Consider the following 23759-nt stretch of genomic DNA (forward strand, 5'->3'; position numbering starts at 1 on the left):
ATTACACATCTTTTTCCACTGTAGTGACTTTTGACAGAAAACTATTATATATGGAAAGTTTCTCTGAATTTGTATTGGCTCTGCGCCGACGTGACAGGCAGAAGCCAACAACGAAACCAAGAAAAAACGAGACAAATAACAGTGATCTGAGATTATAAAATCAGAGAAATGAAGGAATGAAACACACTCAACAGAGCAGGCATCCTAAAGGCAGATGCTCTGACTGTAAGTATGATCGCACTGTAAGAGCCAGGATTCCCAGCGTAGCAACAAGCCCTTTGGTCAGGCTTCAAGAATGCGAGCCAAGAGTTTGTCTGTCAGTCGGTCCAGCAGCCAAACCCACAGGAAGTCGGCCTTCAAACACGGTGGTCCCACTCTTACAGAAAACACACACACACTTCCCTCTCTTCCTCCTTATGCAGAATATTGAAAGATGACAGTCATGATTTAGACTGCATTACTGAGTTTGCCACACACAGAACAGCAGTCAGCACTTTTCTCAGACTGTCACCTCTGTCAGAAAGCTGAAATGGGATCAGACCTCTCAGGATGTGATGACTTCTCTCATGCTCACATATGCAAAAGTGTAATTTTGTGCAGATGTCCCAGGCCGGTGATTTACAGCAACAGCCCTCTGGGTTTAGAGGAGTATTCGAACAACTGCGTTAGGATTGACTAACTTATGTCACAGCACAAGCAGCAGATTGAGCACTACAGTCTATGGAAAGCCGGTTCCACCAAAAACATTTATTAGAAAATACATTTCAGATTTATACTTTTCACAATAGCCGCATCGACTTCATCCCGACGCTCTATTTTCAGTTCATCTCTTTTTTCTCAACATTTACATGATGCATGTCCATCAAAACAATGACAAAACAAAGAGACAAAAATGAACGAACCATCTTGAAATTAACACAATTAAGACAAAATTATTCTAAAATTATACTCAAGAAATAAATTCATATTTATTTACTAATATTCAAAGATAAATGTATTTTCAAGATCAGTTTATTTACTGTTTAAAATAGATATTCATGCATTTTCTTTTTTGCTGGAATGGCTTTCATACAGAACCTAATGCTTCTGGGCTCTTTTTCTCAGTCGGCCATACATGGAAAATCTAAATTTCAGAAAAAAGTAGGACCACAGCACATGTACAGTACGCTGCTATCACACTTTATTAAAAATAGAAACATATATTCCATAGTACTTTTCATACAGACTACAATGGTCCACTGGTATTATTTTCAAAAATGAGTTACATACTATAAAACACTCATTTGGCCTAAATCCACTGTAGAAATGTCTCCGCAAAAACAAACAAAAACAGGAAAGCCTCATCCAACCCCTCGCGTTTCTGAGCTCATCCCACTTCACCCAGCCAGCCTAACCCATGTCATAAAATAAAACTGCATGGAGAGAGGAGGAAAAAATGTAAATATGGAGAAACAGAAAAAGGTGTTTGCTCAGTGAGGGAAATAAATGCACATACAATTGAGTTTAAAAAAAGATGGCACATTTATTGCAACATAAATGTTATATACATTTTGTGTTTTTCTGTTGAAAGAGACAGAAAATTCAAATTCTTGTTGCTGTATTTTTTGATGTGCATCAACAACACCTTGAATTTCTTTTGACACAAGAACAAATCTTTTATCAATCAACAATGGAGACTGAAGAATAAGATGGAGATCGCACTTTTAGGAGTCTTGAGCTCGTTCAACGCCTTTTAAGCTCTAGACTACGAGCAACAATCCTACTACTATGTTCTTGAGATGCCATTTGTAAATTTCTGGTAATAATGGACAGGTTATGGTAAATAACCGTACATTTTTACTATCTAATATAGTAAAATAAAGTAAGAAACTTTTTACTCAAAACTTTTGCTTTCAAAAATCTAGAAAGAGTAATATTTAGAATTCAAGAAATATTCTTACAGTATTATTGTATAAAAGACTAACTACAGTGAAAAATAAGCCAAATGTTTTTTTTTCTTTTGATTTTTTTTTTCATATATTATACAAGGGAAAGCATCTGGGAATACAGCAAAGTCTAACTTGGCAAACAGAGGAGCAAAGAAGTATAGGAAGAACAGAAAATTTAAAAAATGAAGGAAAGAGAGAGCAGGACATACGTTATATCCCTCAATCAAAGACTGCCAACATGAATACAAGCTCATGAATACTGAAATGAAGAACAAGGCCACATGCAGTCAGAGAATACACAATAATTGTTTAGGTTTTTCCACAAAAACAAAGTTGTTAAATCATAAATCCTCAATGTAAACTCTTGGTGTGGCATCCTTAATTCTAATTGATTTCCCTTTTTACAGAATACTCATTCTGAATGTGGCAGCCTTGTTTAAGGTGTAGATTATGATGGAAGACGATATACGAAGAAATAAATGGAATATAAAGCAAGTCTTAAGACCAAAGACTTAATAAAGGAGAAACATAAAGCATGCACGCTGATAGGGAAAAAATAAAGCCATGACCAATGTCTTGAAACATAAAAGAAAATCCTGTTAACTGCTTTTGTTCATTATTGTACTACAGTTCTATGAAACCAACTATTTTTGATATTAAACAGTATGTGAATCCTTGAAATATCTAGTCTGGCTTACTGTACTGAGTATATCACGGCTTGGAAACACCATTTAAAATAACTTAGAAATTCTCTCTGCTAATTGAAACTGGACATTATATGCTGAAAGCCTAGAGAAATTACTTGTTACAACACAAATAAACATAACTAGTTTTTACTTAGAGTAACTGTTTTTGAGACTTACTGTCTTGAGTTATTAACAGAAAGAAAATTAAGTGATTTGTTCATCAGGCCAGGAGAAAGAGTGGTCGTCGTTTTGAAACTACTTCTTCATTAAGCGATCTCTGATTAGCCAGTGGCGGGAAATGACAAAAAGAAGCCACTTCTGCGCTGAAGTCTAGAGCGTGTAACTGTCAGGCTAAACAGACAACAATCTGCAAAATATGTCATTGCTTACATTTAACACTATATGGCAAAGGAACCTAAGGGCAGTGAAGTCCCCTTTCCTTTTGTTAAGACACTAAAAATATGCAGGGAATGCTAAGGTTTGCAAATAGTTTGCTCTCTGTATTTTAACTGCTCACTACCGAGGAAAAAAAAACACAACTAAAGTCGACCTTTCAGTAAAACTAGAGTTTGCCATTCTTCTGTCACCTTCGCATTGTTCACTAGTGTAAAAAGGGCCTATTATTCAACTGCTGAGCTCATTAAATCAGCTCAGGTTCTTCTAATCTCAGTCTGCAGCATGGAGACTGATCTAAACTACACAGAAACAAGCATAGGTAGTTTTGGTTAAAGACGCAGCTCGTGGCGGAAAAATATAAATATAAATAATATATCATCTTTTTTAAAAATGGGGCGCTTAAGTCTTGAGCTCTCACAGCTGACAATCATTGTCAGCTGGGTATAAATATCACTCTAAACTGGCCAATAAATTAATTTGACTCTTACCGTCTCAGTGCCCAAATATTTTAAATATTTTCCCCCTCATCTCGGACGAGCCCGGGACTTACTGGGGCGGAGTGCTCAGCCTTACTGGTGACACTGGCAAACTGTAGATCAACTGAAAAGCCACATGCTTCTCTTTGAAATTACTTAACTTTCCCTTTAGACATACACTTTATAGCTCAATAACATAATAAATAGAAAAAAAGAAACAGACAAACAAAAAAACAATTGCTGTTACAATGCATTCGTCAATTCAGTTTAGGCACAAGGCAACTTCCACATACGGTCGGAGGAGATTGCGACAGTCTCTGATTGTTCAGAAGCAACGCGCTTCTTGCAGACAGTGATATGTGCTGAAGTTTTTCTCGTGGGCAGAAATTTGCTGATGGACATTGGCTGTTGTCACAGGGAGCTGGACGCTGGGTTTTTCTTCAATCTTAGGATTGGATTGTGTCAGTCTTGTACTTTTGCTTCAAGTGGTCTGTCTCCTCCAATTGGTGTCACAAACTGTGAGTCCTGTCTGTCATTGGGAAGCAAGGTCACCGACTCAATCTTACAGAAATGATCTGGATCACTTTGATCTGGAGAGAGGAGGAAAGAAATATATTGATTAGAGGTGAACATGGTACAAAACAACTAGGTACAAAATAAGCTCTATCTTATACTCCATATTAAGCGTCAAGGTTACAGCAAATCATATTAATTTGCAAGTATGATTATGGTTGTGATGATTATGACTATTTCTGCATATTTAAAGATGAGGATGCGGACTCCGATGAGGTGAGGCGTACCTGTCTGCTACTCAGAGGTGGCCCATGGGGTTGGATGTGTCAGTGAGGCCAGGATGGACCCCTGTGTGGGCGGACTGGGCGTCGCCAGACACCCCAGACACTTTCTCCTCCTCCCTTCTCTTAAGGCAGGCTGCTTTGGGATTCAAGTTCCGCTCTGTAGGTTCAGAGAAATAGGAATCGAACCTTTCTGTTAGTTTCTGATCAGTTAGTAATCAATGGGAGCTTAGGTGTCTTCATTCTTTGATCATAAAACATTACAAAACATCAAGTGATACAGTAATACAGCATTTGAGTGAGCGAATGCAGCTTGTAATAATGTAAGTAATGTTGTCACGATACCAGAACTTTGACTTCAAGACCAATACTATGTTTAATATCTCATAATTCAATACTACTACGATATCACAGCAAGCAAGAATTATCATCAAGCTATGTGTTACCCAGTGCTGAGGGTATGGTATGCTTTAGAAAATGGTCAGTAGTAATGTAAAGTATGCATGCAGTGTAGCAAATGGGCTAAAACATGCAAAAAAAAACAACAATATTGTTCTTTTTAAAGAAAGATTTTGTGTCTGTCATGCTGGTAATGTGGGCTTAGGTCTACAATATTTATTGGCCAAATGAACGCAAGTAGCACAATCCTTTTAGGTTGTAATACAAAAGTAATGTAACGAGTAGTGTAACTAATTACTTTTCTCCTGGAGTAATAACTAAGTAATTTGTCACTTTTTATGAAAAGTAAAGTAATGTGCAACATATTACTTTTTTTCCAGTAACAACCCCAACACTGGTGTCACCACACTTGACTTGGACAGTTTTGTAGCAACCTTTGCACAGGAAATTTTTATTTGTCGGTTGGGTGTTTGTTGACTGTAAGCAAAATAGTTCCATATTTCGCTCTTGGAACCAGTTTATCCACTTCAAGATGAAGTGGACTGTTTGATGCTGTTGCCAGTTTGATTGCGTTTAATTTTTTGCTAACTGCTGCAGTTCACTGTCAAAAGCCAGACTCTCTGTGTATTTTAATCTTTCTTCTTATAACCAATTCCAGTTCCAATTCACATATCATCCACGCATTCAGTAGGCTACTCGCCCTCTGGAGGTGACACCAGAATACATTTTCAGCTTGCAGAAGCCATTTAGTAAAATATTGAACATTTAAAAATTCAGCATTGAATTCAATGTCTTGCAACAGTGCTGAAGTAGTATTGAAATTTCAGTTATCGTGACAACTCTAGCGTGAAGCCATTCATAGGTCAAACTGGTAGGTTATGGGCGGCCACTGACCTCTAACTTGCTGCTCCAAGCTCAGTATGACAGCCACAGCCTGGTGGAGGATGAGCAGCTTAGTCTGGGGCTTCTCGCTTTTCAGGTGCAGCTGGCACATGCGACCCAGCTCCTTGAAGGCCTCATTGATGTCTCGCACCCTTAGGCGCTCACGGGCGTTGTTGGCCATCCTCCTCTCGCGCTCCCGCTCAGCCTTCTGCTCTGGGTTCAGGTCCTCGTCTTCGTTGATACTGCTGAAGACGGGAGGAGACATCCACCCAGTCGGGGAGGTTACAAGACTGTTTTAAGAGTAAATCCACACTAAAGCAGCTTTTTAGTAGAAGATCAATGGATTTGACCATGCTATAATGTCATCCTGCTCAAAATAATATGACTAATTTTGTGCTGAAAAATCACAGCTTGTTGCTCCCCCTAGTGGTTCAAATCCCACTTTGGAATTTTGATGTAATTGTGTAATTTCTGTACTGATGATGTCATCGATTGGGAGGCATGACCTCTACTAAGAAGCCTACTGCTCCGCCCATGTCCTTGCTTTGTGCCAACTGTATATATTATGTTGTATCTCAATACATTAAAGTGGGTGAAAGCCAAAACCATGGGAAAACTCTGTAAAAACAAGGCTATATTTTAAGTTACTTTTAGTTTAAACAGTGATTTTTTCTTAAACCAAGCCCAATGTCAGTTAGACCCTAATTTATTTCAGGCACACTTTTGGAAAATATTTAGTCTGTTTGCATGTCCTTACCTCGTCCGGGTGCCTCCGCGGGGCGTCTTGATGTCTCTCTTGTCGCTCTCATCATCTGACCGGACGTCGTCGGAGGAGTTGTTGTGCATGTCGTCTTTGTCCTGGTTCTCCACCTTCAAGTCCAGGGAGGCAGGCAGATGCCCAGCCAGGCTTGAAGCAAGACCTGCGGCAGACAAGAGGTAAGACACCATATTTAAATAAGGTCTTGTCATTATACTACAATATGCCTTTATCATGCCATGTCAGCCATTAATTTAGCTCATTAGTTGTGGAGACAGAGAGACATCAGACCTCTGAAGGTTTCCAATTGGTGGTTGAGCTCTGCGGTGGATGTGGAGCTGGCGCTCGGCAGTCCTCCATGGCTGTTGTTCAGGCTGGCAGCATCGTCACAGTGGGCTCCACCCTGCAGCAACACAGTGGAGGACGGTGTCAACACGGGAACAAGACATTCGCTCTAGACAATGCATACAACAATACTTTTTAGTAAGAGAGAAGCGCTTGGTGAGTCAGATGTGTTAAGAGTTTGAAATGGCACATAGTTAAAAACAGAGAGAATAGCCTTGAAGAGCCGTGGCAAAGTCCCCAGAGGTCAAGGATGAAATTCATTTTCACGTATTCAACAGTAAATGCCCAGTGATTTATGGCCAGAGTTTTTGAAATTTGTTATTAAATTCTAGAGTGAATGTTCAAACTGTCAGAGATTTACTTATTCATATTACATAAGTTGTTTCTAGTAAACAGATCGCAGTACAATTTCAGGGTCTCATGAGTCACTCAAGTCCCTCATTCTTAACACTGGGGGGTGCTTTGGTGATTTACTTCACAGTAATCTGTTGCTGTAGAATGCATAAGCAGGGGAGGAAAACAAAAAATAAGAGACACCTGTGTAATAGGTTTAAAAAACAACGTATTTACAACACATTATGAAAACTTCTCCCTTTGTCCCCGTTTATGCTGCATTGTAATTCACTTACTTGAAATTCAGTTACTCTAACCACAATAAACAACATGTCTATGTCTAATATAAAACAAATCTTTCTGTGTCCTGGTTCAGAAGATGTCAAGCTAAACCCACTCCAAAGCCTGACCATTTCCTTGTTATTTTGTCCACATTCATAACAGTCAGCTCCCACCGCCTTGTACCGCAATGCCCCTTCCTGAGGTTTACCACATGTTCTCCAGCTATTTGGTCTCCCTTCTGAGAACCGAGGAAAGGCGGGGAAATCAGAACTGAGGGGTGTGTGTGTGTGTGTGTGTGTGTGTGTGGGGGGGGTGTCTTCCCCTTTTCTTATGGAATGTGATCCCCAGTCACTGTTGGCCTCTGTTAACCCCGCTACCCCGAGACCCTCCCCTTCCTCAGCGCTACGCTAATCTTTGCTGCGCTCTCAACAGGTGTCCAAACAAGTCTTTGTCTGGAGGAGGAGGAGGGAGACCGGGGCTCTGGTGAGGGAAGAACGCTGCCATTTTCATGGCTGGGCCTGATTACCATACAGCTGAGGACCCTCTATTTGGGTGGAGGCCGTGGGTTCAGACACACGTTTCCAACGATTCAGATTTCCTGGGTTGTTAAAAAGAGGCAATGAAAAGGAGGGGGGGGGGGGGGGGGGGGGGTGTTCAGCCAGAGTAAAAGCCTGTGGTTGTGCTGTGCTGAGGCTGGTGAGCCCCGTCTGAGGAGCCCCGTCTGAGGACCCCGTCTGAGGAGCCTCTTCCCACACAGGAAGTGCTGTGTTAACGCAGACACAGTATGTTCTCTCTCACAGTTGCAGTCTGTCAACATCGCTGCCATAACCCAAAGCTCTGTAACAAATACATCAAGTCTGACTCTTTGGACCAACCACAAAAAGTGCTTTTGTTAAGAGGAAAAACGCGCTTCCCTGAACGATCCAAGGACCACAGCACCAGTATCAAAACACGCCATGACAGATAACACACAGTGCCTGCAGATATTATCTTCCCTGTGCTGCGAGATGTGCGACAATAACAAACTAGAAACATTAACAACTCTGTATTTAATATAAATTATTGTTGTCAGAGGGGATAAGAGGCAGTCGGCCAAAAAGAGAGATACCAAATCCCGATAAGTGGTGCAAGGAAAATACAGCACAACTTTGATAATCTTGCCAGCAAAGGATTTTACTTTTATGTGTGAAAGTTAAATATTTTGGTGTGATTAACACTGACACTGACATTTGTCAGTCCAAATCAAAATATGAAACAAATATATACAGATAATCTAAATTAATTTCTACAGTCTAATTTGTGGTTCAAATGCTTTTTTACAATTTCAATAATTGGGTACAGTTAATGGAAAATATTTTCACTGGAATCCAATTTCCTTAAATTAACCACTTGCTAAATTGGTCAGTGTGAATGTCTGAGGTTGTGATAACTGATACTGAAAATCAGTTATACAGTTTGGAAAACGTCTGGATCTAAAATCTGGATCTGGATCTAACCCAATCAGACGTTGGAGGACCAAGAAATTCATGAAAAGGAATAAAAAATCTTAATCACAAAAATAATTGGTTGAAATGCTCAATGTGTTTATGTTCCCTTGCCTCTGACTTTTCCCTCCGCCATTTCTGCCTGAGTGTACCCATTATCTGTAAAATGATAAGTAATCTAAACCCCCACCAATTCAGAATTCTTTTTTAAAAAAGTGACCCAAATTTTTTCCCAACACCTAAGGATTACTGTAGGAATAGCCGCCCCATTTTAATTTCCACTACAGATGTGTTCAAATCTCCAGGCTCTTTAAAATGAAATAACTCCGATGGAGGATGGGTGAACACATCATGATTTATATTGAGACCTGCGTTCCCCTGTTCCTCAAGAGGCTTAGTCTTTAACTCTAAAAGGAGCGCAACACACAAACACTTTCCACACCAAAGCAAAACTTCACTCCATTATGCCTGTTTTTCTCATTTCTCTTTCACCCTTGTGTATACTGCCTTTCTCAAGACGAGGGGGAGCCTTAGGCCAGCCATTACACTTATGGAAAATATGTCAGCATAAATTCAACTGCTCTATGAGGAAAATGTCTTAGCTTCTACACATGGCAGCGGACCCATTCTGAACAGGTGGCCGAGGCATGTTATATGGGGAATTTGGAAAAGTTAGATGCAACAATAAGTGTGTGTGCTTAGACCGAAGAAATGCATTTTTTTTTTACCCTTTAGAAATCTTAACACTTATTAGATGCAGTATCCTAAATACATAAAACATTCATAATCCAAAATACTTCTGTGAAGTTCTCATACCATCGCTGCTGTCCGACTTGGAACCAATGCAGAGGCAGGGAAGTTTGCTCCAATGGCTGCTATTGGCCCATTTTGTGCTTGTCCCAGCAGAGTGTGTATGTCGCTGGGCAGACTGGCGGTGGAGCCCACTGCATGGTTCCGCAGAACAAGGATTGCATCATCCAGTCTGTCCAGACGATCCTCCATTCGAGACTGGGAGGACCAGGGGGATTGAAGAGTGAAGGGTTAGGGAGAGGGAGAAGAGAGGAAAGAAGGACAGAGCAGCTTAGTATAAGCACATTAGGACAAAAATTGAGAACACTGATTGTATGGTGTGGACTTGAAAAAGAAAAAAAAAAACATCTGAAACATAAGATAAAGACAATCCAAATGCAAGAACGGAGCCATTTCAACTTGAGGTGCGTGGTTACAGTGTGCTCAAAGACAACAATTGCCCTTGTTTGTGTCCAACTGAAAAATGGACGGATGCACTGCAGCCACTTGGAGTACTTTAACAATTAATTTAGAATTAGACATTTTCTACGCCTAAGCTGATTACTGCAAGCTGGAATGGCAAAATAGAAATAAGCAACATGAAAAAATATGGCGACAAAAATAATAGAAAAAAATGAGTTAAACGGCATTTCACTGTGAGGAATGTGGATTGGAAGTCAAGCTTGTGGGAGGAAACAAAATGAAGGATGCGAAGACGCATGGAACACAAGATGAGAAAGGCTCTATCTGAAGGGTAGGAGTACCTCGCAGACATCCTTCAAGAAAGACATGGCATCCTGGAGATGCTCATGTAGCTGCTGATGAACTCTGTTTTTCTGGCAAAGTCAAATAGGAATAAGACAGGATTATGAAAAAAGATCAATCTATGAAACACCAGAAATAAGAGTGTGGACAGAGATTGTCTTTGAAAAGGCATAGACAGAAAAAGAAAGGCAGAATTTGGAAAGAAACAGACAGCTGTTGACCAATCACTTTGTAAGGATGAAAATGTTTTCTTGTTTGAGACGACTAACAACAACTCTTACTTCAGTCTCTCCTCCCACTTTGGCTTTACTAGGAAGTGGTATACAAAGGTCACATCCGTTACATCACATCCACGGCACAAAAGTTTGTTTACACCATTGGTTCCCAAACTTGCTGAGCTTGTTTTAATTAGAAGTTTTCTGTGAGCTTACGGTGCATCAATTCATTTGTTTAATCGACTGTCCTCAAGTTTTGTGGATTACTGCTCTGCTGCTTAATGTGTTTTGCTGTTGCTCAGGCTAACTTCTTCAGACTCATGCTAGCTATATTTAAGATCCGACCATGTTGGTCAAACCAGCAAATAAACCAATGAATAAACCAACATGATTTGTCAATCTTGAGTGTTTTAACCTTGGGACAACTTGGGACTGCTTATGTTAGAGGGCACACTCTTGATCTGGTTTTATCTCATGGTCTGACCTTAAATAATGTAAGTAAAGATGTTTATTTTGCTGATTATAAGAGTGCTCCACAAGTTTGACAGTAGCAAATGTAACCTTGTGGGCTCCCCTCTTCTGCAGCCACCTATTCTGAGGCGTTCAATTCCTCTGCTGCCTTCATGTTAACACACTTGTCAATAATTTCAAGCTTACCTTCTTCTACCATTTAGAATTGTATTGCACATTTTAAGCTGAGGAAAGCGAACAAATCCTCTCTCGTCAAACTTCAAGGGTAGTTTTTAATGTTATTAGCTGTAGCACAGATGCTCTCTCTAGTGGCAATACAGTACAATGCAATCTTCTTCTGAGAAATGTAATGAATTTTTAAGTACCTTTGCAAACAAAATTGCAAATGTTAAAACACAGATCACCCCAGCTGCTCAAGTCATAGCCGTCCTCCTGTATGCAGGATGTAACTTTATCTGTTGTTATTTCTCTGTTGGAGTGCATGTCATCATTGGCAAAGTTGCCTGTGGCGTCCCCCAGGGGTCTATTCTGGGTCCAATACTTTTCTCCATATATATATGCTACCCTTGCAAACATAATATTAGTTTCCATTGTAATGTGTTTTCGGTAAACCCAATTGATATCATGCAATTGGATATTCAAAGATGGATATCTCTTAATTTCTTACAAATTAATACAGATAAGTCTTAAGTTATAATTGGGCCCCATCTTGTTAGTGCTCCAATTCATAACCATCTTGGCCTGATCTCTGCTAATATATATTCAAACTGTAGGAATCTTGGAGTCATTTTGATTCCAATTTGAGCCTGAACAAACATGTTACGACAGTGGTGCAGTCATGTTTTCTACATCCAAAATTAGTTTTTGTTTTTTCTGCTTTTAATTACCTGGAAATTGTGATCCATGCTTTTAATTATTCTGTACATACACCCTTTTGTATTTTTTTTTTTATTTCTACAGTTTTAGTAATCTTTTAAAGCCCCTTGTAACACTGTTTTGAAGTGCTCTATAAGTAAAGGTTACTAACATTAAAATTTAAAACATTGTGGGTAAATATTTAATCCCCACACCAGATAATGTGAACACATGACATGCGCATCAGGTCGTATGTTGGATGAAAGGTGATCCCAGACTGGGGCTCTGGTGGCAAGGCAGCACAGGAATCCCGGAGCAGCGGTTCAGCGCAACAGCTGCCAATCCCCCCTACCAGCCCCCTTCACTCCAGCCCCAGCCCCCAACTGTCATCCCCACCCTGGCCCGCAGAGTGGAGGACAGATGGCTGGGCACACCCCAAGGGACAGGTATTGTTCAGTTTTGGTATCCCTCTGCCCCCACCTTTCTCAACAACATTTGTCAGACAGGAATCTCCCTGTAATGCAAGCTCTGCCGTCCATGGGTAACCTATCTACAGTAAGCATCCATGAAAGAGTGTGTGTGTATTGGAAGAGTGAGGCTTACCAGTGAGTGAAGGGAGTTCTCGTAATTTGGGGAGGAGGGGGTCTGTCCACCAGCACGAGGCCACTGGTTAGTACCTGATGAGAGAGAGAGAGAGAGGGGGGCAATCACCGTTAGCAATGTAACACAGCTGATTCACTTTCATAACAACATGGCTGAGAGCTTTACCCTGCTCCACTGGGTACACTGACACAAAGGCTACCTGACACACAGCATAACACGCAGTCATAACGCACTGACATCCTGATTTTCTGGTTTCTTGTTGCTCTATTTGAGGTATTTTTATCTTTAAGGCTCAACTGCATCACTTCCTGATGACTGGACCGCATCCTGACACATGAGCCAGTGGAGGAATAGTCGAACGCCCACTTCCACCCTGGGACGTACTCTACATCCGCTCATTAATGAGCTCATAGCTAAGAAAGGCCGGGGAACAATATGAGCACTGATAAGAGCTGGTTTTTGACGCTGGCTATCCTTGACACTTCCTTCTTCCTGCACACTTTGAGGCTCTGTAATACATCAGAGTGATCAAAAATGCAGTGCGGTTAAACAGGTGGCCGTCCTGATCAACAGATCTGAACCTCATCTGATTAGATTAATGTGATACCGGCATCCCAGGCAGTCAATCACATACCAAGCAGAGTTTTAGCATAACATGAGTCCAACAGCCTTCCACACTTGCCAAATCATCTAGGCCAAAAGAGACACAAAGAATCAATCTATGTTGACTTCCTCTCCAAAATTCAACAGAGCATTATAAAAGTCCAAACAGATGTTGAACAGATCAAATTTATACCTTGATTAATTAAGGTCAAACCCATTTCATATCCAAGAGTGGATATCATTGATAATCAACAGTATGATGAATCTGATCTAAAGCTTAAGGCATCAAAGTGTGTTTAAATAATTTCAATCATCATATAAAAATACACTCTGGCACTGCAGGATTTGAAATTAACAGCTACCATCTGTTAAATTACAGTAAAAATTGGAAGTGAGGGATTATCCTTTCAATTTTAACAGCCACTTTGATTACTCATCTTTTCAAATCATTTCCAGAGAAAAATAATTTGTAGGAAAACTCAACACATCTTTGAACAAAAATAGACAGTTGTATTTCATTTAACTTTGTATTTTTCCTATGAATAATTAAGATGATGAGTCTGCTTCCCATCAACATCAATGGCCAATCCCTGCTGGCTCTGTCATGACTGAATGTAGTTAGAGAACCTTCTACACTGAGAAAACTGCAAACCGCTGTGGGCCTCAGCTGAATACTGAATACTCTCTTGGCTATTCTCTAATTTCTGAACACTTGTCAATGATTTTTGGTGTTGAAGTTTGGAAATGTATCACACATCCACAAGGAATGGTAGGCCTATACAATCAGGGGTCAGTTTGAGCAGCATTAGAGGGTATAGTTTTGTTATCATAAAGTGATAACTTCAAGGGAACAGCTGTAAAAAGTCCCACAACTGTAAAGGTCTACTGTATAAAATGGAATTTGCCAATGGGGATTGTGAGGCCTAATTGTTTTTATGAGTGTTAGAACAGTGTGCCTGTGCAGGCCTAAATATGGAGAAATTCAAGCAGCTTTACACTAAATACTAGTGGTTATAATTTACCTTTGGTTGGCAGAGGTTCTGAGTGGATTTTTAAGCTTTTGTGTGAGCCAAAAACTTAATTTACAGCTCTGTGTAGTATATAGAAAAGTAAATCATCTTGATTTGATCTGGTGTAAATTAGTGTGAGAGAAAAGGAATCCACATCTGCTCATCACATTTCCAATTCCAATCCATTTCGTCTTTCCTTTTTCTGAAGCACACTCCTGCCAAACAAACAATGTGCAACAGGAGGTAATGCGTTATACAATCAAATATCCTTAATGGACTTTGACAATAATGAACCCTTCCAGGTTATTTACATGAGGTGGTGTTTGTGGACCTTTCCAGCTCAGCGCTGTCTGCTGTCTATTATGGTGGAAGGAGGCCAAACCCAGCCTACATCCTGGTAAATGGAGTCCACCGGAGCACAAGCTGCAGATGGGGACTTTGTTTTGGCTATCTCTTTATCATTTAGGCCAATTCTTAAAACTCATTGTCGGTACGGTTCTCCATTGCACACAGGAGTAGCAAGCCAAACAAAAAATGTAGACCAGGCATAGGGAATCATTTATACTGGAGTTGCCTGGGAGAAAAGATTTTCCTCATTGTTATTTCCATGAGTAACTTAAAAAGCTACAAAGGGCAAGATGAAATTCTGAGTCCCATCTGTGAAGAGACTGATGTGGCATTCTTACTCGTAATGCCATTTACTGAGAATTATTCATAAATATCAAGGCCTACTTGGTCAGATCAAACACATACCAAACCACTGAATGTAACACCTCGGTTTTCAAAAGAGGTTTTACTTACTGATTTCATTTTATAACAAACAACATGATAGCTTAAATATATTATCTTACAAACATGCGTCTAGCTAGTGTTAAACAAGAAAACACCAGGAATTCCTTTGAAGACTATCACAGTTTTAGAGTGTCTGTACATCTCAACCTTTCAACAGACCACTAAGCTAAGCAAGTATGTAAACCTAGTAAACAGCATCTTAGCAATTAGGATATTTATTTTTAGTAGCGTTCGGGGATGCATTTTGAGAACACTGACTGTGGGACTCTTTTCTCTAACATCTCCCCTAAAAGGATATTTCAGTATTTCAAAGACAGCAAGACAAGAGTGAGAGAGAGAGCAGGAACCTAATGTTAGCAAATTGTATGTTTCTAACAAACACAAGGATTACATCTCCCTTGAGCTCTGGGAACTGTTTAGAAAAGGACTTTCCACATATTCATCCCGAAGAATGTCTCTCTACACTGCCACACTCTTCTATACTTGAGTTTTCATGTTTCTTTACACACACAGCCTTAGAAAAAGCAGACTTTAATTAACAAGCTATTAAAAGTTACTTTGGAAGAGGAAATGAGAAAGCCTCTGTTCTGCCTCAGCTTTCTCCCAGGCGTGAATCAGACAGGAACTCCTCATAAGCCTCCACTGGCTGGCTGCTATGAAAAATTAGCCTGGGGCTCTGGTCCCCACGTGCACCAGAGAGGGCTAATTGAACAAACCAGCCTTGAGTAATGTGCTGTGCATTGGTGTAATCCTAATGATGAATGGATTTTGTGGTTAGCATCAACAGGATGCCAAATTTTTGTGCCAATTTCAAAGAATAGTCCTTTTTCAAACTCCAGATGCGTAATTGTGAAATAGATCACAAAACACAAACAACTGGTGAAAGAATATCCTTTCAAGTGAACTTGTATATGAACAAATGGAGATTTTTCTATTGTAAAAACTTAACAGAGATCGATGAGAAGTACTAATATATTTAACAGCACACATAGTAATATCTATTTCAATTTCTGGATATATGAAATGACAACCCAGCCTATAAATGGTCTGAGCAATTCTGCTGTTCTCCTGTCCGGTGTGGCCTGCTGCTATCAAGCCTGGCTGAGAGTTACTGTAAATAGGTGGAGAGAGGGGATCTCCCCGTGTGAGGCCGTCATCGTCTTCCTCATCAGCTGAGTCACAGCCACCCCCACCCCTCCACCCCACTGGCAGATAAATGAGGCCTTTTGCAGCCCGGTCTGTGGGGGGGGTAACAGCTGTCCATGGGCCAGGGCAACAGCTGAGGATGAGGGGGGCATACGCACAGACAGCTGTCGCCACTACATTACCACACATGACACAACTGCCCGCTAAAACAACACGCTGGGCTTTCCCTCACTCTCTCCCCCCGCACTCGCGCTCCATTTCTCCCCAGCTTCTGTCAACATGTTTGGCAACTTCCATATTCTTCTCTCACGTAGCTCTTTTACTGTCCTTGAAACCTCGATATGTCAGAAACGGAAACTTCCTCAGGTGTTCTGGTGGCAACTAACATGTTCTCTCAACTGTATGGATATGCATTGTTCACTGCTTTCCTGTCTTTCTTCACTGCATCTGTCACGCCAAACATATAAAACTCATAAGGAGGGTTGTCTGTCCAAAAATGCAAACTATTGAGCACTTGTCTGTAAAAACAGGATTATGTAATATCAACGCTACTCCCTCAAATCTTTTCAACAACTTGATGTCTTATCACAAAGTAGGGCCTCTTCTGTCTGGACCGCACCAACAGTTGCCATGAGGCAATGTGTGTTATCAGCCATAAAGACACTTTCAAAGTTAACTGTCAAAAAACTCAAGCACCCCACAGGCCACAGCTCCAGTCAATTTCATTTACATTGTCCCTCCAGTGGTTGTCATTAAACTTTTGTTTCTGTCACTTTTAAAGCAAAAATCCAATCTAAGGCAAAACTTAAATGTTATTCCAAGAGCATTTGTCAGTTCAGTCTAGATTTATGATCATGAACAAGTCTGAGCGAGAAACCCAAGAGCCAAGACTAATCTGTGATGTCACCAGGAGACTATCTGGAGCAGCTCTACCGACCATGAAAACAGGCCCATGTTGTGGACACTGTACCAGCACCTCAGGTATATTCTACGGTGTATTTTCTGGGTCAGAATAAAGCTGATACGCTGAATTTATGCCTCTAGCACTACTACTCTCCGCTCAATCACAATTCTGGCATTTTTAAGAATTTCAAGTACTTGTTAAAACTCTTAGATAAGCTTTACCTAGTAATGGCACTGATAGGGCTGTTTGAATGGATATGCATAAAGTCTAATCCTAGACTAAACTAAAGTGGCCTTTAGAATGGATTCACTTAAAAATGGTGCTAACTGACATGTCTGAGATTAAGCATAGTCTGGATTTAACCAATTTAATTCTGTGGAGATGAGCTACTCCATGACTAAAACTGGTAATAAATTAAGTTTTAAGGAAACTTTCCATACTTCACTCACTCATTCACTGCTTAGTCTTTGATTAATCCAACTAATGCACTACATAGTCTTGAAGTAATTAAATTAAATTAAAGTCATGTTCATGAAAGCTTCTTAATTATCTTAGCTATTCCAGGTCAAAGCCTACTCCTGACACAATCTGATACGTGTCTGTGCCACTGGCCCTCTGCCTATAAAAATAAGCATGTTCCAAGTGCATGTTCCACTCTACAACCAGGTATCCGGCGTGGGTGTATGAGGTGTGTGTAAGTTTTAAAATCCAGAGATTGATGCTGTACCTGCCCTTCCAGACGGGGTGCCGGCAGCAGTCACCACTGTACCTGCTGAGGCAGCACCTGCTGTGGCGGTCAGGGGCGAAGGAGAGCCCACAGGTGTCGACGGGTTGGATGGAAAACTACTGCTAGTGTGGTCAGGTGAGTAAATCTATGGGAACAGAGAGGAACAGAAAGGTGGATGGAGAGATAGGGGGGAGAGAGAGAGAGAGAGAGAGAGAGATTCATCATTAAGGCACCACAAGCAACCCTATATATAAAAAAAAAAGAAAATACAGGTGGCTGTTTCTCCATACTTTTTATAGCTGCGTTACCATCTTCCAGCCAAAACTGGCTCATCAATTATGAGGATTTTACTACCAGGGATGCTATAAAAATGTTCAGGGTGTACATATGACCCTCTAACAGTTGAACCATACACAATATTCACTTTGATATACTGTACTTTTATCTTGCACTGTATCTACTCCCATCATCTAGTCAGTCTGTTTTTTCACACACTTCTCTGGCTAGCTGCAACAAAGAGAATGTACAAAAATGTAATACAGCTGACAAAACAGTGACTGCTATACAACCATCTGATAAACTGTCTGACTGGATTCCAGTTTGCCTGAGATATCGTAGAATTATGGGGTGAGATTTGTGCCACCAGACAACCGAATCCGAATTGTGTTCTGAATTTGTGTGTGATCAATGAAATTGAATCTTGACATTTGAATCTGTTTTTACAGTTTTACAGTTTCGGTAAGTCAGGTTTTCTCCTGCCTCTCAGGGCTTCCATTGAAACTCAGTATTGAAAATCAGTATTGAAACTGAACATTAAAAAACTGTATTTCAAAAGAGGAACGTTTTACTGTGTCTCTGAATTCTTGCCAAAAAAGGCTAGTGCAGAAAATGTCTTGGTTTGCTGCATGATGCCACAAAATAGTTTCATTTAGTTCATCTTTCCTAACCAAATAATGGACAATTCAGAGAAAGTGTAACCTTTCAGTGCATCCCCTGAAAGGTTACACTGAGGTCGTTGAGTTTTAGGATGACATGTCAATCACAAGAGCAGGGAATGGGGAGATTATGTCTTCAAAACTTCCACAGGGATTTCATTTGTTTAAACAAATGCTGGATTAAAGCACAAACACGTCCCTGATTTTTCCCCTTTAATAAGAGGATATTGTGCCATAATGGAACATGTCTCAGAGAACCCAGGGTATTAGGGGTGGATCCTGACTAATTAGCAGAGAAAAAAACAGCCGATCCACAGAGATTTCTCTTCCAAGTTAAGATCAAATTGAGCTTGCAGGAAACCATTTGACTTCTGTGGGGATGATAGAATGCACTCATTATCAATAATCTCCTTATTCAATCTTGATCTCTGGGCTTTAGTGTTTCAATCAACTTGGAGATTCAGGCTAGAGGTTTGGTTGTAGTGTTTCACTGAGTGTGTAGGAGGGATGGCTGTTCTCTAAAGGGACGGATGGAATGGCTATTCATGCTTTTCTACACTCTCAGACCATAGTGTTTCTCTCTGCTCAGCATTTTTACTCTCAGACACTCAATTCAGCTGAAAACTAAGGAGGATTAATAGTGTGATCACAAGTGTGTCGGAAACCAATAAGACTCAAAACAAATCTCCAAATATTTCTTTCGTTTCTCAAAAGCAAGCCGTTTATAACCGTGACTTCTGACCCAACAATATATGACTTTCTATTCTTTTCCCTCATTGGCTACTGGCGCCGTATTCAAAGTGGAACACGTCTCATTTTACTGGAATAAATGAAGCTCCGCCTCATCATCAGTTACGCTCCCGCAGGTGGCATGGGGCCAATAAGCACGGCCAATTTAAAAGGGCGGAGAACAAAAGCCCTACAAAGGGCGGCCCGTGGAGTTGAGCCACAGCAGTTATAAACTCCCCTGTGCCCCCCCCCCCGCCCCGCACCCCCCACCCCCCCTCCAGCCGCCCAGCCCAACCGTGTCCATTTCACTCCAGCTTTGTCATGCTAATAGAATTGAGTCTGCAAATATAAAAAGACTTAATTTGTGATTATCATCCCCCCATTTTTATATTTTGGGTTTACACCAGTAAGCAGTCTACCTCTCAAATGTAAACCCATTACACTTTTATGCATCAGTTTGCGCTACAATTAATTTTTTTTTAAGAAAAAGTGTCTTATTGGACTTCAGTTTGCTAGACAATTTTTTTGAGATTCTTGCCATATCAAGTACCAGAGTGTGTAGCATGTTAAACACTATTTAATAACATTATGTTGAAATAATAAAAGAGAATGTAAAAGAATGTAAGATGAAGGCCTAATCTGGCATATGGAAAGACAGACATACAAATGCAGTCCTGAGAAAAGACTTTATTCCAATCAGACAGTAGGGAGCTGTGAAGGGAACTGCAGAGGTAAGATAAGGAATGCCCATCAAGCTACTCTAACTTCTAGATAAGTGAGCTTTCTACAGTTCTATATGATTCGAGATACTGACATTTTTGTTCTCAATTCAAAGACCCCCAAGTTCCCAGTGTCTGAGCCCCGAGCCTCCATACTGTGTTCCTTGTCTACTTCCATGTCACAGTCTTAAAACAGCATAAACTTCAAGTATTCAACTAGTATGAAGTTCAAGGTTAAATGTTAAACCAGTGGATGGTTTCTCTATCAAATATACATTTTCATTCAGCTGGCAAATCTACCCAAAGAGTGAAAATCAAAGAGTGAATGCTTCTTCTCATCCATACTGTGCTAGTTAAAGCTTACAGGAGGGAGAGACAATTCTCGTACCCAGATTAGACAATGTGCTGTGATCCTTGTGGCCATCTGACAGCGGATTATTAAATACTGCTTTTTTTTTTACTCTAATTATCATACAATAGAGAGCTTCAGGGCATACTTGTACAGAATCGAGACTGAAATTCTAGCTATCCATCCATGTGTGTGTAACTTCTTGCTCCTATGAAACTTTGTGAGCCAGAGCAAGTTAAACACTCAGAGAGATGCATTACAAGATGTCACAGATATCAAGGGTTGATTTTCCAAACTAGAGTGTAATCCATTGGCTTTAAGAGTATTTTTAATGTACAATTCCCTTTCTTGAATACTCTTAGTTTAAGCCCACAATTATCCAGGCTTAGGCCCAAAAACAACTACAAACATATCCTCTGGGCTTTTTTTAATCAGCATTCAGTATAGCACTTAATTCCCAGCATGACCACTGAGGTCACCTTCTTTAGAGGCAGAAGTGGGCCATTATTCTAATGCACTATCTCGATTTGCAGAGAAATCAAAATGCATTTGAGCTTACGAGTGCATAGAAGCTAGACATGGGGTTCACACCCTGAGAGGAGACTAGAGTGGATAGAGAAAGATTTCTGTGTAGCAAACACTTAAGTCACACTGATGCTACCAGGGAAAGAGTGCAATTTTAGATAGTGAATGAATTTTACATCAACAGCCACAGTAGATGCCAACTGTTTTTTTTTTTAATCCAAATCTCCTTTAATTCACTTCCATCAGGAATGTATGGTGAGACGGATTGAATTCCCAGTTGAATGTCGGGATGTAACTCACCGAGGCTAAAGCCTTGCCCAGTGCATCTCCAGTCTGCGAGCTTCCAGTGGCGTTCCCCCGATTTGGAGCAGCTAAAAAAACAGAGAGAGGGGTTCTTTGTAGCAGCAAACTCAGACAAATGAAGAGCAGTCTCGGTGCACAAAGCAGCTGTCCAACCGCCCGGCCCGCTGCCTTTAAAGACTGGACGTTCAGCACTGATTACGATTAATCGATACTCTCTGAGCAGGTAGCTGACTGTCAACATGAGAACGTACCCATGACCCCATCGGCGGCGTTGACGGACGGGGTGTGCGCTCCGGTGACGAATGGTGAAGTGCTGGCGTTGCTTCGATGGAAGCTGGACATGGGAGGAAGACTGGCATTGATGTCCGGAGAGACTGAGTGTGCGGGGTAATTCTGAAAGAAACAGATTTTGAAGTCACAAATGTGTATGTATGTGTGTGAGAAAGAAGGGGCTTCGTTAGCGATGTTCTCATTTATCCTCTGAATTAAATGTACAAGGGTTTCGCCTTTGACATTGTGAGAGACTCTTCCATTTCCCAGCCCATGATGAAGGAAAGGTTATTACAAAGTGGAACAGCGACAGAGAGAGGGTTTTGGGCAGGCAGCATCTGCAGGCTCCCTGTGATGCCCAGTCGGTTGCGGCAGGCAGGTAGACGAGAGCAGATCAAACACTGATACACAGAGGGTCAGCGGTGCCTTCACTGATAATAACCAGGCAGCAACATAAGAAGCGCACACCCGCTCTGTGCTGTGTGTGTGTTGGAGGGCAGGGCTAAAGAAGATCTACGTGCTGACTACACATTAGACATCTCTAGTGTGCTGGCAGAATAGAATTAGGATTAAACTTTGATTTTAATTCTTTTTTTCTATTGCTTTGGTATCACCGGCTGAGCTGCTTACCAGGCGGTCGTGTGAGTGCAGGTTGCTGTAGTTTCCTGACTGTGGCATGTGAGATGAAGATCCTCCCAGCATTCCACCATAGCTGGGCTGACTGATCCCATTGGACGAGTTCCACGGGTCGGAGGAATTGTGGGTCCCATCTAATTGTAAACAGAGATCAGTTCGTCAGAGATCAGTTCTGGAGAAGTTACATAAAATAAATAAAGTCATAATTCAATGCCACACAAAGCAATCCAGAACATGTAGTTTAGTCTCGACTGCCAACCTCAGCTAACCTCCCTCTCTGCCCTTATCTCGGAGTCATCCGAGGAGTACTTTTTTTTGTTTTTGGGACTGAAATATGATCGTTGTCCTGAACACAGCTGAGATAACACTACGCTAAGGGTAACGGAGAGGTCTGCTATTCTGTCTTGATCCGGGACTCAGACTCCACACAGAAATACAGACTGCACACAGCCGTAACATTGCTAAACGCTGCTGGAACAATTGAATCTGTCTGGTAACATCAATGTAAAATGGTATAGCATTTCATTGTGGTTTCAGGACTGATAAAATTGAGCATTATTTGCCACAAATATTAAGTCAGTAAACTGATGCCAAGAATATATTTTGTTCATATTTGTGGGCAATTTTTGAAAGACCAAATCATGATGCAGAATACAGAACAAGTGGTCATTGAAAAACAGCTTGAAAGTCTAGATGGACTTACATTTCATCTAGTCAATGATTCATGACTTTTTACTGACCCAAAACAAAACAAACAGAAAATAGAAATTTCTCAGTTTTGAAAAAAAAACTGATTATATGGTAGTCCAAGCTCTCTGGTGATTCCCAATCCTATTTAACTGCAGCGCCAGATAATACTTTCTCAAGCGAATCCAAAACAGTCAGAGCGGTCGGGCAAACTTGCATCTGAACTTACTCACCAAAGAAAGTGCTTGCAAACATACTGCTGGAGGGCTTAGGAGAGGAGTAAGAAGGTGAATCTCTGTTGAAGTCTTCCGAGTTCGGAGATGGTGCGTACACCTGCCGTAAGAAAATAAACATTATTAGCGAGACAGCATATGGTCCGCCAGACACTGAAGCATTCTGGGATCTATCCAAGTGAGTATTCTTTCAGACGGTTGTGCACGGCGAAGAGGCATTTCTCTACCACATCATATTCTCAAGTAAATTGATGCTGAAGCCTATAAAATCTAGTTTAATCTGTCAGCTCTCGCATCTTAACTGCTGTGAAGTAGACACTTTAAACACAAATGCAATGTACAATCAGGATTACGCAAACAAATATGGGCACATAAAAGCATGTCATCTCACACACACATACACAAGACACAAAAACACACACATTTACATACAGCCCCAAAAACACACACAACACACGCACATACACACACTTTAATGACACAAACCAACCAAGCTCATGGAGGGAGGAGTGGATTATCGGGGGTATTTGCATTTCAGATCATTTCAACTTCTAATGGAAGTATAATGACACCCGCTCACATGCGTACAATAAATGCCTGGCAAATTACAGCATGCCCAGAGAGAAATCAAATAGGAGGCCGCTTTGCTTTCTTTATATTTGTACCTGCAAGCTGGCGGCAGAGTGAAAGGAGAAGCACAATGGGCATGCTGTTGTACAGCTGTGTGTGTG

General features: G+C 40.8%; 1 protein-coding gene across 4 annotated transcripts in view; it reads right to left on the minus strand.

The window, feature by feature from the left end:
* Positions 1-1792: 1792 nt before the first annotated feature.
* tcf12 (transcription factor 12) overlaps positions 1793-23759 on the minus strand; it is a 92455-nt gene continuing 70488 nt past the window's right edge. For 3 of the 4 annotated variants that reach the window (XM_078283005.1, XM_078283010.1, XM_078283015.1), the window contains 12 exons: positions 23029-23128; positions 22103-22242; positions 21454-21595; positions 21200-21270; positions 17643-17787; positions 12461-12534; positions 9579-9770; positions 6610-6721; positions 6319-6481; positions 5574-5806; positions 4287-4440; positions 1793-4076 (listed from right to left, as the gene is read on the minus strand). In XM_078283005.1, coding sequence (XP_078139131.1) covers positions 4298-4440; positions 5574-5806; positions 6319-6481; positions 6610-6721; positions 9579-9770; positions 12461-12534; positions 17643-17787; positions 21200-21270; positions 21454-21595; positions 22103-22242; positions 23029-23128 — 1515 coding nt within the window. In that variant the 3' untranslated portion in view covers positions 1793-4076; positions 4287-4297. Of the gene's footprint in view, positions 4077-4286; positions 4441-5573; positions 5807-6318; positions 6482-6609; positions 6722-9578; positions 9771-10315; positions 10388-12460; positions 12535-17642; positions 17788-21199; positions 21271-21453; positions 21596-22102; positions 22243-23028; positions 23129-23759 lie in introns of all 4 variants that reach the window. The other variant, XM_078283020.1, reaches the window with a different exon arrangement.

Source organism: Centroberyx gerrardi, chromosome 1 (genome assembly GCF_048128805.1).
Source record: "Centroberyx gerrardi isolate f3 chromosome 1, fCenGer3.hap1.cur.20231027, whole genome shotgun sequence".
NCBI classification, from domain to species: Eukaryota; Metazoa; Chordata; class Actinopteri; order Beryciformes; family Berycidae; genus Centroberyx; species Centroberyx gerrardi.